Genomic DNA, 13,998 nt, shown 5'->3' with positions numbered 1-13,998 from the left:
GAAAAGTCATTTTACACAGGTGTGTTCCCTGCCCCTTCTGACCTTTAGTCTTGCATCCTTTCCACTAAACCTCTCTGCGGGTCCAGCTGAAAACTCAGATGTTTCTTGGAACTGTGGCAAAGCCGTATCTTCTCCCATCTTGAACTTGCACAACAGATTTCTTCCAGAGCCTTAATGTAGCGCATTGCATTTATCCCTCATAAGTTGCATTTTTTTGGTGTCAGTGTGGCCTTCAGCCTGGGGGGGGCGGAGCGGAGAGGGTTGAATTTTGCCTTGGCCTGTTACCATATTAAATACCCTTCACAGCTTTATGTCATTGAAAAACCTGATAACCGTTCCTCTTGTGTCTGCATTGATGCCATTAATAAAAATATTGAACAGAGCAGAATGCAGAGGCAGAGAGCCTTGTGGCATTCAATCAGTGGCCCCCCTGCAGGCGGTGACAGCGTCATTTATCAAGTCTCTTGGGTGTAGATGGACAACCAGCTGTGATTCCACTTAGTTTTTTCTCTCATAGAGCCCCCCCATCTTATAGATCATGAAAGATTTCACCGAGGGCTTTATTGGAATCAAAGACTATATCCATGGCATTCTCCTGTTCTGTCAACTTCACACTAAGAACCCTGTCAAAAAAAGAAAAAAAGGAAATGAATATAGTGCAGCAAAAACTCATTTTTAATGAGCCCACTGAAGTTTGAAAAGAAGAGTGGCTGACAGCACAGGGGTTGTTGCCGGAGGAAAGGTGTCTGGCCAGTGACTGAAATGTTTCAGGCTGTGGCATTGACATGCGGTGGGCTCGGCCCTTCCGGTGCGGAAAACTGGGCTGAAGAAGCTGAATGAGTTCCCACTTATTAAGACTCATTTGATGCAAAGCACTATGTATGCTAAGTGCTTTTCATGGATCTCATTTAATCCCAACACCGAAGCAGTAGACACACTATTTTTTAACCCCATTATTTTGGATGAGTTAGGTGAAGGTCAGAGAGGTTAAGTAATTGACACAAAGCCATACATAGCGTCAGAGTCAAGGCTCACCCAAGTCACCCGACACTGAGCCCTGTTCTTAATCACTGCGCCTGCGGGGCAGAGTCTTGTGCCTCAGTGGTGCTGAATTCACTGATGAGAGAAGAGGGTATCAAGATTTCCGATCTGGGCCCTGGCCAGGTAGCCCAGTTGGTTACATCATCGTCCCAATACACTAAGGTTGCAGGTTCAATACCCTGTCAGAGCACAGAAAGGAACCAACCAGTCAGTGCATGTATAAGTGGCACAAGTCGATGTTTCTCTCTCTGTCTCTGTTCTTTTTGCTCCCTTACTCTCTCTCTAAAAATCAATAAATACAAATTTTATTTAAAACAAATTTCAATCTGGCCTGGCTGCAGTGGCTCGGTTGGGTGTCATCTCACACACCAGAAGGTCGTAGATTCAATTCCTGGTCAGGGCACGCCTAAGTTACAGGTTCAGTCCCCGGTTGAGGCGAGTGCAAGAGGCAGCCAATGTTTCTCTCTCTCATCGCTGTTTCTCTCCCTCTCTTTCTACTCCCTCTAGAATCAGTAGGAGAAAAAAAAAAAGATTTTCAATCTGTTATTGCAGGGTGGGAAGAATTCTCTAACTGTGACCAAAGGCTCCCCACCTCCCCATCTCCAGCACTTCCATTCCTGGTATTTAGAAAACTGACTCTGGGATTACTGCTTCCTGATGCACATGGTATAGGAAAAAAGAGAATTTTGAGGGATGTCCCATTAGGATCAATACAAGGACTAGTGGAATAGCCCATGTCCAATGGCAGAGAATACCTCTTAAGTGATCAAAGAGTTTACTTACTCCAGATTCAAGCACTCTCCCATCGATACTGCCAGCACTTGGCTCTCTAATCCTTTTATCCATTGTTTCATTGACTGAATCTGCCCTCTACTCTTGCTTCCAGGCCTACCCCACCCTGACACATACCTTCTTTCTTTAGCTGGGTTTCAGTGTCACTGATTAAACTGTAGTCAAATTGCCAGTCTATTCCAATGGCTCTTTCTGGGCCAGAAAGTCATTCTGTCTCCATTCACTCTGTGGAGGTGATTAGTGCTTAGAATGCAACCTTATTCTCTAGCGCTTGAGGTAATCTGATCACCACCCATTCATTACCCCTGTAGAACCTGTGTCCGCTCCCAGGGATCCCTACACTCCTTTCATACACTCACAAACCATTTGCTGTAAGCATTTAGAAAGCATAAACATCTTACCAAAGTGTCATGGCTAGGAGGATTAAGACTGAAAAATACGTATGGGAAGTCATAGGTACTAATTTATTGTACACATATAAGAAAGAATATCCTGCTCCCCCATGAACCAATAGCCAAACAAAACTAGGCAGCCAGAGCAGAGCTTCCCCCTGAGTCACGTTTCTCTTGAAATATACTGGACACATGCAGTTTCTGCCTTGCCCACCCTTCAGTCCAGCTGGGAAAGCGCACATTCCAGGAGGCCAGTAGTTTCTCTCTGGAGCAACCTAAGTTATAGCCTCAGGAATAGCCTTATTCATCCTACACTTAATACTGAATACCGGATGCTTTCTCCCCACATTATTCATTTTTAGCAGTTTTATTGCAGTATAATTACAGATCATAAAATCACCCATTTTAAGTTTATAGTTCAATGCGTTTTAGTAAATTTATACAGTTGTCCAGCCATTCACGCAAACTGGTTTCGGAACATTTCCTTTACCCTAAAAAGTTTCCTGATGGCCACAGCAGTTAGTCTCCACTCCCTGGGGCCATCTGCCCCAGACAACCATTCGTCTGATCTGCTTTCCCTGGAGAGAGTTTTACAGTTTCTGGAGACACCGTGTAAGTGGGATCATACAACATGTAATCTGACGTGCCTGGCTTTGTCCCTGTGGGAGCATGTGCCTGCAGTCCATTGCCTTGAATATACTGCATTTTAATGATCTATTCACCAGCTCACGGGACATTTGGATTATTTCCAGTTCTCAGCTGTGATGAAAATTGCCATTTGAGTATTCATTTACAGATCTTCGTGTGGTTATGTGTTTTCATTTCTCTCTCGGGCTGCTAACTGGGAGTGGATTTGCTGGGTTGTATGGTAAGAAACTGGGTCATAGTGTGAGATATTGGCAATCCTCCAAAAAATAGATAATCAGTTGCATTCCCACTCGCCATATAAGGGTTCCAGTTGCTCCACATCCTCACCACCACCTGGCATTGTCAGTCTTCTTCAGGTTAGCCATTCTAATGGGTAAATGGTGAGTCCCAGTTTTACGTGATTCTCCAAGAGATAAGGAAGAAGATAGCCAGTGTGGGTGCGGGGAACAATGGAAGAAAAGGGATTTTATTAAAAAATCTGTCTCCCACTGTCATCCTGTTCCCTCATCTTCAGCCTGTCCTTGGGACTAACAGCAACATCGGCTTTCCTTAGAAATGCTTTCTTAAGCCCTTCACATCCTTCCCCCTCCACACACTGGCCAAAGTGTGCTAACACCCAGTCCTAAAGAGCAGTAGTAACTTTCTAGGCTAGTAAAATACACAGATTTTTTAAACCTTAATTTTAGCTAGTTTTAGACAGATTTTTGCCTCCTCCCACACCACATTCTTTTATCAGAGCTGCTGACAAAAAGAAAAAAGAAAAAAAAACAGAATTGACTTGTTTGAATTCATTGCCTCTCTCCCTCTTCTACCCTCTGATAGAAGGTGTTATGAGCCATTAAAGTAGCTAAACAGCAAGAAGGAGGCAGCAAAAGAGCAGAAAAGGAGACCATTTATGATCCAACCATTCAATAATCAGGCCTTCACTTACCTAGGACTGTCTCTTGAGATTCACTGTCATAAAGCTTCTCCTTACAAATATGGGTATATGTATATATTTTGTATACTTCAGTTTAATTTATAATATATAGACATATGTTAATACTGAATTTTGTTGAAGATAATCTTACTTACATTATTGACCACATTGGTCATATAATAAGGATCCTAAGTTTTATGATCTCAAAAATGAAAGGAAATAAGTTGAAAAAAAAACCCTCAATACAATAAATAACCTGTGTAGTTAGCAAAATATAAGCAAAACTTGAGGCTTCTACTTCTTAAGCTGTGGAGCACTTTTCAAATTTGTATTTATTGATTTTAGAGAGAGAGAAAGAAAAATCGATTTGTTGTTCCACTTATTTGTGCATTCACTGGTTGATTCTTGTATGTGTCCTGACCAGGAATCAAACCTGCAGCCTTGGTGTATCAAGACGAGGCTCTAACCAACTGAGCTCCCAGGCTAAGGTTTGCAGAGCATTTTTATGTATCAATAATAGTGCACAGAGATTGCAGATTTTAAATGCTATTAGCCCATCATCGCATTTCCAAGAATAACTTCAGATGTGGATTATAGCACATATTTCCCATTTTCTTTTGTAACAAAGTTTTCCTTAAGTAATCCTGGTGATTGACTTATGAGCAATGCAAACCAAATTTTTCTTGAGAAAACTGTATTTGCAGCAAGCTGTACTTAAAAGTAACTTCACAGGGAAATTGGTTAGGAACTGATTGGTTGGTTGGTTTGTATTTTTTTTTAATCTTCTGGAGTAATGTTTATGTGCAAATATAATCAGAAAATTAGTACCTTCATCAAGAGGTAATTCAGAGAGCTTTACAAATAAACCTAAGATTCTCCTTGATTACAAAAGAAGCCTTTCTACCTCCAGAACCCTTAAATGCTCAGAGGCAATTATACAATTAAGGTCTCTCTTTCCACCAAAGATTTTCTCATTTCTTCATAATTAGTATTTCCTGTCTATTGAAACAGACTATCCTCAGAACACACACACACCCCTACCTGCCCCCCACACACACTCATTCTCACCGTCCTTTGCTCTCTCTGGAGCTATTTAACCTGGAACCTCTTTTCCTTCCCAGAAATTAATACAAGTGCATTTGGATGACATCTGTCATACAAACTATTATTTGCTAATTATTTAGTAGCAGTTTCTTTGAAAAGTAATAGCAGAAGGGAAAGAACATTTGGAAAATCTAGTCAGAGTGAATTTTTTCCTTAGATGAAGTGTTCGAGGTAAAGGGAAGGAGTTAGAGACGGTGGGAGGTAAGGACGTTTTACATCACCCACAGCAAGGCTGTTTAAAGGAACTGAGGTACTACATACAGCTCAGAAGGAATAGAAAACTGTCGAGAGTCCAGAGGGAAAGATATAGGGTATGGGCGCTCTTTGCTTGTCCTCTTTGCCTTCCAGAGACATCTCCCCTGCCTCATTTGTTGTCCATGCATAAGGGGTGAGATCTGAGATCTCAGGGATGCCCCTTGAAGGGTGTATCTGTGTGCTAGGTGCTGTGAGGGACCCTATGATGCAGTGTGACAATGTGTCTGACCTTCCAGAGCTGATAGTCTGGTTGACTACTAGAGAAGTTCAGAGAAGGAGGTTGCTGTAGTCCAGGGCGAGCAAGGAAGGCTTTCAGTGGATCTCGATTTCATGCTTGCAAGAGTCTAATGAAAAGAGGAGCAAAGACTCCAGAATATGCAGAGGCGTTGTATATGTGGGCCAGAGAGACAGACATGACACTGTTGGAGACATGGAGGAGACTGGCTGGAGTAGCAGGAACTTTAGGTCATAGGAAAGAGGGCTGGAGAAGTGAAAGGCATGGTTCTCAATCTAAAATCTACGCAGAGATATCCATAAAATTGCACATTTACATAACAAAGATAGTATTCAAACTTTTGCAGGTAGGGTTATTCAAGGATAGAGTAAGAAAGTTTTAAGTTTCTGTTATACTTAAGAGAGAAATAATGCCTTAGTTCAGTGCTTTATAATTTCCAGAGCAGCTTCCTAGTCGTTCTTATTCCATTACAGAAATCTCTTTTAGTCTTGGAAGGCTGTGTAGACATATGTATTGTTAGATGGATGGATGGACAGATGGATGATATGGATACATAACAGACAGAAATATACAAATATACACACACAATTTGAAAACATTTTCCCAACTACTGGATTGATAGACCTAGAAGACTGAATATTTTTTCTTCTTTGTGGCTCACAAATTGCATAGCACGGTGATATATGTGAAAGACCTTCAATAAATGTTTGTTGAATGAGATTATCATTGACCCTCTAACATCGCAACGCAAAGGTGTAAAAGATCACTTAACTAGAAGAAGAGTGAGAGAAAAAACAAATATCGTGACCTTCTGCTTCCACCATACCACTGCCAGACATGGATTATTACAGTCCAAGAAATAAGAGAGAAAATGTCACAGCCAGAATCAGATGCCATTTCAAACGAGGATTCCTGGAACTGTGGGAGTGGAAATTGGGTGACACACGGGCACTTCTGCCTGGATGCTCTCAGGTGGAAAATGTTTAAAAATTGTAACCAAGGAGGGGGGAAGTCCTTCCCATTTAATTGCAGTTTTAGTCCTGCAGACGAGAACAAAGCAGATAAACTTCCACTCCAGCTTCCGTCTGGGCGTTCCAGACGACCAGAAATCCAGAGAACACTTGCAGTTTTGCTGGAAGAGGCCACTCGGAAGCCAGACAAGCCATCTAGGCTTGCGTGGGAGCAGCTGTCCTTAGTTGGCAAGTAACTAGAGAGGGAAAGTGGGGACAGTCTACCCCATTAAAATGGAAGGGGGATTCCAAATGCAGACAAAGCTGTTTCATCCTAAAGACCATTTAAATAAAAACAAAATCGCTCCCTAAGTAAAACGGAGAAATGAAAAGGATGCGCCATGATAACTGGAATGGCTCAGCAGTGCTGTATGTGTAATCTCTGGGGGACTCCAGCTACATGTGTTATTTCACGTCTGTCAGCTAAATCTGAACTCCAGAAGAGCACAAATGCAGAATGTGACACCGAGGAAGATTATGTGGCTTTGCCATTTTCCCTGGAGGCCTTGGTCCAGCCGGCAATAGGCAGATTGAGATTTCAGGCGGAACACAGAGACATGACTTTCCTTAATGACTCATGTGCATTCTTGCGATTCTCATTGGTGCTTTTCGTATCGTGTCTAAGCAAACGTGGCAATGAAAATGGAAATTGTAGGATGATAGGATTTTTTTAAGGACGTGGCATGTTTGATATCCAGAAAAGAATCACAAACTAAATTTCCAACAACAAGGGAGAGCCGGTAGTGAATTATGTCATGCTCCTCTAAAGAGATGATATGCTAATACGCAGTTACTTACAGTGTCTGCTGAGAGTTGAATATGTAGGAAAGCTCTTTAGCTTTAATATCGGGCAAAAAAATAAGGAGAAAATTGTATTTATAGTATGACCACTACAGAGCATAATCGTGGGACAAAATGAAGGGAAATATTCCTAAATGCAAATAGCCTGTGGATACCTTGTTCTCTTATTTGTTTTTCTGTATTTTCTGTCTCTACCATGGGAAAGCAGTATTATTATTATAATCAAAGCATTGTTCAATTTTTAAAAAGCAGATGAAGAAAAAAACAATGGTTAATTTGCATCACCTTACATTTAACATGTTTAATTTATAGCACATTAAATTTTAAAAGGAAAAAGTAGCAGTCTAGGAACACTGGCTTTCGGCTTGCTGTTCTGATGTGAGCTATTCAGTGCAAGGGTAACGTCATGGAATTGTCTAGCAGAATTCCCACAGCTAAACCCAGAGACATAAATGACAGTGACACAATATTATAGCCTTGTCACTCAGCACAGTCGTTCTCCTAGTGCTGGAATTTGCAGTGGGGTTTCTGCAGTTCTTCCATTTAATGATGCTGCAGGAAATTTGTGGAGGTAGCTGCTACTCTGATGAATGGGTACCAACATGCAGCAGGCCCATGTTGCTTCAGTAACATTCCTTGCCTTTGACCTACATATCTCGCGATAGTTGTAGTAAAAACCATTAAGAAAACATGCAGTAACTTTTATCTATTGGAACTGGGCAGTTGGAGCCCTATTCTTATGCTCATGTGTATAATAATTTTTTCTTAGTTAATGGTTTGACACTGTAGTTATTTGTGCTCAATCTCTCCAAGTTTCCCCTTTGAGTTCTCCAAATAATTTGTGACAGGAATTCAATATTGTTTTTTTGAGTTGAACTGAATTTTGTCAATATCTTAGAATAACTAAATCCCCAATATATCACCGTTGCGTTACCTTTTACTCCCGTTGGGTTCCTTGTACATGCGGTACACCCACACAATAATGAAAACCATACAGATTTTTTCTCTACCACAGTAACAGTTGCTCTGGCTTCCACTCCCCTCCCCGCCCCCAGCTTTTTGAAAACTTAGTGTTAGTAAACTGACTCGTCATCCGTTTGGTACCTGGGGTGGTAGGATTTCATTACTTCCCTACCACTTGCAATGATGACAGTGATGGTCAAATGTTAAGCTGCTCTCACTCAAGGCAAACCCAGCTGTCCTTGGACTTGACATTCCCATAATGGCTATCTTTCTGTGGAATCCTCTCTGTGATAGTCTTTCTGATTGGATTTCATCATGTTGAGTTGGAAGTTTTGAAGCCAAGTGTCACCCTCCCTACCACTCTACTATTAGCCAACTGGGACTGACTCCCGAGTTGATGAGGACTTCCTGGTCTTTGTCCATACAGGTGTCCCCCATTATGCGAAAATAGAGCATTCCTATGAGTTGAAATGGCACAAAGCAAAGAAGACGTTACCCTAGGACACATCTTACCAACAACGGATGAACAAAATAAATGGAGATAGAGCACAGATGCTCACAGAGTCCACCGCTGCAGTGGGCTGATGCTGAGATGCAGAGTGTAGTTCCCGGGGAAGGAGCGAGGTGGGCCACCCTCGCTGCTGGGGGTGTGCTGCCCCTCTAATGGCTCCCTGCAAAACAAACACTACTTTCAATTTTCACCTTTTTATGTAGAAGTAAAAATCCTCTTCAGATTTCTTAGCGACAACAGGCGCGAATGTAGGTCTGTCATAAAAGCAAAGTGGTGTAAAGCAAACTTTTCGAAAAGCGGCAGATACGTGTCTATGCACTTCACAGGGAATTCTGCAGGGTACCTGCCTGAGCTCTTCTGGTCTGACGTTAGCACTGCGGTAAGCCTCATCCCAAACTGAAACTCTATTATGTTAATGTTTCTTAGATGGTCAAGACCCAGTTTAAATGTTTTGAACGTGACAACTCAAAATAAAAAGCACCATCTTAAGACACATCATAATGATATAAGCAGTGATGTAGCTGAGGTAGAGAGGTTAATACCAAGAGGAAGAGCATGGTGAGTGGGAAAGAGCAGGCTAAGAATCAGGTGCAATCCTGGCCATCACCCACTAGCAACGTGACCTCAGACAAGATACCCAGTATTCCTGAGTCTCAGGGCTTGCATTTCTAAAATGAGAATGATAACGTTATTTTAAAGATTAAATGAGACATTTATACCCATATATAATGCACTTCGTGCAGTTTCTAACACAATTAGAACATAGCAAATGTTTCGTAAGTAATAGTTATCATTATATTTTGTGATACATGATCATTTCTAATAATTAAGGAGTAACCCAAATGTTCTTGATATGAATCGTCACTCTGTGTGAAATTTTTCATTTTATCAGTCCATCTTCCCATCCGTCCTCTTCCGGGTAGTTCTGTGGAGGACACAGCACTGGGCTCCAGCCAATGGCTCGGTTTACCTCCTGTCGCAGATTAAACGGCGTGCATGGAAGAACAGCATACATCCCTTTAGATTAGGTCTAGCGTTAAACCAATAGCTAGAGACTGGATCCATTCCCATCAGTACATATCACTTCAATGAGGGCTTTCCCAAGGTTAGCCACGTCTCTTCATGCAAAGCACAGGGGAACTTGTGTGACATGATCAGCTATGAAAATGACCACGTGCATCCTTTGAGTCTGTTAGCTGGAATAAGCACGCCAGCAAGGGTGCATCTTCTCTGTGCCAGGAACTCTGCTGGTTATTCTCACAACTTCATTCCTCATCTTCCCAGCAGCATTTGAGATGGGCATTAACCTTCCCGCTTTATAGGTGAGAAAATGGAGACCCAAGGAGTCAGGCCACTTGCCTACAACTGAGCTGTGAGAGAGTAAACCAGAAGTGGCAGCAGAGGTTACGTACACCAGCTCAGTTTTACCAGTTATTTGTTGTTTAGTGTCCATTACTTGTCAGGGTCATTTTGAATGTCTATATTACTCTAAAAAGCATTTCTTAGCAGGACCCAGATAGCACCCTCAGCATCAGATCCAATTACCTACTGGGAGAAAGGCAGTGGAGATTTTCTGGAAGGAATTTGCCGGTATCTCCAATAGAAGCCTTTGGCAAAATAAGAAGGAGAAGAAAATGCACTGTTTTTAGACTTGCATTACCCTTTTCAATGTATTTTGTATTTTTCTGAAATGAGGAAGTTCTTTGATCTTAATGCTTAAAAAGCAAACAGTGCAAGAATGCAAAGGCATTTATCTGGACCATATAAACAGCATTGCCTGCAGGTAAGCAGCTCCAGAATCACGTTACTTAGTATATCTGTAAATCATCTTAAAGAAGGAGTTTATGGTGAAATTCCAGATTTGCAAAAACTGCCAAGCTCCTCCAGGTAGTGAAATGCCAGGCTGACTAATATAAATGCAGAAAGAATACACAGGGCTGTGTGAGTGGGCAGAAGGATGGCAGATGGGCTTCTGTGTGGACAACTGGAAGATAAGGAATTTAGGGAGAAATAATTCAAACCATCTTTCCAAGATTAAAGGGCTTTGAACTATCAGCTCTAACAACATTAAGAGATTTTACAGTATGTGTGTCTGTCCCTAGTTATTCCTACTGTAGCTAAAAGGCCAGCCAGGAATCAAAAGTGGTTAAGAGGGACATGTGAAAAGGGAATTAAAAGCAGAAAATAGTATCCTGTTCAAATGTAAAGCCATGGTTCACTTATACCTGCAATATTGTGAGCAATTTCTCAACAAACTTTAAGCGGTTGTGCTAGGGCAGGAGATGGCACAGAGAAAGGGAGCCAAAAATGACCCAAGGGAAAGAGGACCTGCTCTGTGAAAACAAACCGCAAAGATTGGGGTTCATCAGCCTGGGAGGGTGACGGTTTGTAAAATCATTGGGATGTGGTGTCTGTGGGCAGTTTAAGTGCTTATTTAAAATCTAAATAAATATAGGCAGAAAAGTCAATACGCTAATTGGCAAATAGGCAAATAAAAATTCAATGTTGGTATAGGATGAAATGCCCAAAGAAATGCTCACCCCGCCCCCTTGAAAAAAGAGAACATTTTTTAAATCATTTACCCAGTGGGTAGTATACTTTGGGAACCAGTAACCCAGAAATAGTTGCTATCTCCTGGAATGGCATGTGGGCAGGGGAGGGGTAAATACATTTCTCGTGAATGCATTTATATGTTGTATTAATATTTGGAGATCTGCCCAAACTTTGCAGCTACGCTGGAATAGAACAAGCTTTGAAATCAGCAAACCTGATTCAAATCCCAGAGCCACCTCGTACTGACTCCTGGACAGGCAACTTAACCAGTCTGACTGACCCTCTGTCTCCTCATCTGCAAAGCAAGAAGGGCCCCTTCCAGATAGGGGGGTAGCGAGGATTGTGAGGGGCAGCACAGGCAAAGCTCCAGGAAGGGCAGGAACAGAGGCTCTTTTCAAATCATAATTCTCTTTGTCATCTCTTCTACAAGGTGCTCTTTGCTGCACTGTCAGACTTAAAATCCCGTCTTAGGGAGACTGAGAGTCCCCCAAGTAGGCAGTGCTTAATTATAACCCTAGTTTGCTACTTGTATCTATATTAACATTCATTCTTTCCTACTCACTGAGCCCCTGTTATTTCAGGCATTGCTTTAGGAGTTGGGGAAATAAGCAATAAAGGCACACCACGGCCCTGCTCTCAGGAAGCTTCCTGTGGGAGAGAGGCACACGAACACTACCTGGTGGTAAATAATCTCAGAGAATGCGAAAAAGAGAAACACAGGGCAGAGGGCGATGGTGTTGAGGGCCCGGCGCTTTTAGTGAGGACGTATGGGGAGGCCTTTGTGAGGAGAAAACACCTGAGCACTGCTCAGAGGGATGAGAAGGCGTCCTGTGACAATCTCGGGACCAGCATTCTAGGCAGATGGACGAGCAGTGGTAGAGGCCCCAAGGCGAGAATGTGTATGGCATGGAATGGATGGTCAAGGAACAGAGAAGGCCGGTGTGACCGAGCATCCTGAATGGAGGGGAGGGAGGCAGGGACACAGAGACAGACAGCAGGCAACCAGCCCTGTGGGGCCTCGAGGCCAGGTGAGGGCTCAGGTGTTAGTCTAAGAGCAATAGCAAGCTATGGGAGACTTCAGCAGGTTAGGGAGAAGACTTGACTTGTGCTTTTGAAGGTTCTTGCGGCCGCTGGGTGGAACACGGGACTCTAGGGCAGCCTGCGCAGAAGGGGCACCATCTCTGCGTTCTCTTCCTGCCCCCACTGCTCTGCCGCTCGAGACTGTCTCGAGGTTCACAGTGATCTCACACATCTGTCACGGTGCAGAGGTAGCTTTGCTCAAGTCTCCTTTCATTCCTTCATCTTTTAGGACATACCAAAATTACTTTTCTCCAATGAAATATTTGACCCAAATGTATGTTTGTTTCAGGTTTTAAAAATCAATTTGATTGGCCACAGGAAACGTATCTTGGCATCTCTGGGAGACAGGCTGCACGAGGATCCACCACAGAAGCCCCCTCGGTCCATCACCCTCAGGGTAAGTGCTCAGTACATTCATTTTCTTCTCCACTCGTATACCCCAAATTTATTCGGGGCCATATAATGAAATGACAGAAGCAACAGATCAGGAAGTACAGGCTGCTTTCCACGCAGCTTACCCTACCCATATAAAAAACAGTCCTACTTCTGATTGTGTTTGGTAAGACAAGACTTTTTTTTCTTTTTTGATTAAATGTGTATTTTTGAGATTTAGATACACATCAGACAAACCTCCACCTTTAAAGAACCCCTCCCTCTACTCCATCCCACACTCCTAGACCGAGAGAGAGGAAATGAGATTTCTGTCAAACTTTTCAAACCCACAGAAAGAAAATCGTTCAGAGGCCACAGTTAAGTTAAGATCAATTTAAAATTAACCTTAGGGTCTTCTGGGTTTTTTTTTTTTAAGAAGTAAATTTCCCAGCTTTACCCACTTCAAAAATTAAGGCTAGAGAAGCTAGAACTTTATTGAATAAACTATTTCAGCTATACTTTATTTTTTTAAAGATTTTATTTATTTATTTACTTTTTTAGAGAGACAGGAAGGGAGGGAGAAAGAGAGGGAAAGAAACATCAATGTGTGGTTGCCTCTTGCACACCCCTTACGAGGGACCTGGCCCACAACCCAGACATGTTCCCTGACTGGTCATTGAACTGGTGACCCTTTAGTTCAGCAGGCCAGTGCTCAATCCACTGAGCCACACCAGCCAGGCAGGACTCAGCTATATTTTAGAATTATGGGTTAGCAAATCTAGCAAGAAACATTAGGTGGGGGAGAGAGAAATATAGTGGAAAAGGAAGGAAGGCAAGAGAAAGAATGAGAGAGATGACTGCAGGCAGAATGGAGCAGCCAGTGGTCAGTGGATTTCAGAGGCCTGTAAGAACTTTCCTAAAATTCATCCAAGAAGCTGGGACCTCCAGGAGCAGTCGGAGAGTTCCAGCTCTGTTCTCTTTATTGAGTCCTGCACTTGCTTGCTTCTGATTCCCTTTCCACAAGTGTTAGAAGAGGCGGTGATGATAAATGGTGAGCACAGCGTGGCGCGGAGACGGAACAGCCAGCGGTGAGATGCGGTAGAAGGTCTCTTATCAGTTAACTTCAGCAAACTGCATCACCAGTTCCAAGCAGGGGGTCGGGCGGAGGGGAACTGTTACAATTTGAGTCTGATTCACTATCAAAGAAGAAAATGTACAGAGATTCCAGGACATCTGAGAGAACTGGCTCCGGGAGGTAGCCCTTAGGAAAAGTGATTATTGAGGCAATTGGGATACCCTGGGACATTTGGAGGCTAGTTAAG

General features: G+C 42.6%; 1 protein-coding gene across 10 annotated transcripts in view; it reads left to right on the top strand.

The window, feature by feature from the left end:
• ANKS1B (ankyrin repeat and sterile alpha motif domain containing 1B) overlaps nucleotides 1-13,998 on the top strand; it is an 805,832-nt gene that overhangs the window by 719,458 nt on the left and 72,376 nt on the right. For all 10 annotated transcript variants that reach the window (XM_053921934.2, XM_024579129.4, XM_024579128.4 and 7 more), the window contains one exon: nucleotides 12,594-12,701. In XM_053921934.2, coding sequence (XP_053777909.1) covers nucleotides 12,594-12,701 — 108 coding nt within the window. The remainder of the gene's footprint in view (nucleotides 1-12,593; nucleotides 12,702-13,998) is intronic.

Source organism: Desmodus rotundus, chromosome 3 (assembly GCF_022682495.2).
Source record: "Desmodus rotundus isolate HL8 chromosome 3, HLdesRot8A.1, whole genome shotgun sequence".
NCBI lineage: Eukaryota > Metazoa > Chordata > Mammalia > Chiroptera > Phyllostomidae > Desmodus > Desmodus rotundus.
The sequence above is the reverse complement of the archived record's forward strand: the minus strand, read 5'-3'. Positions and strand labels throughout refer to the sequence as shown.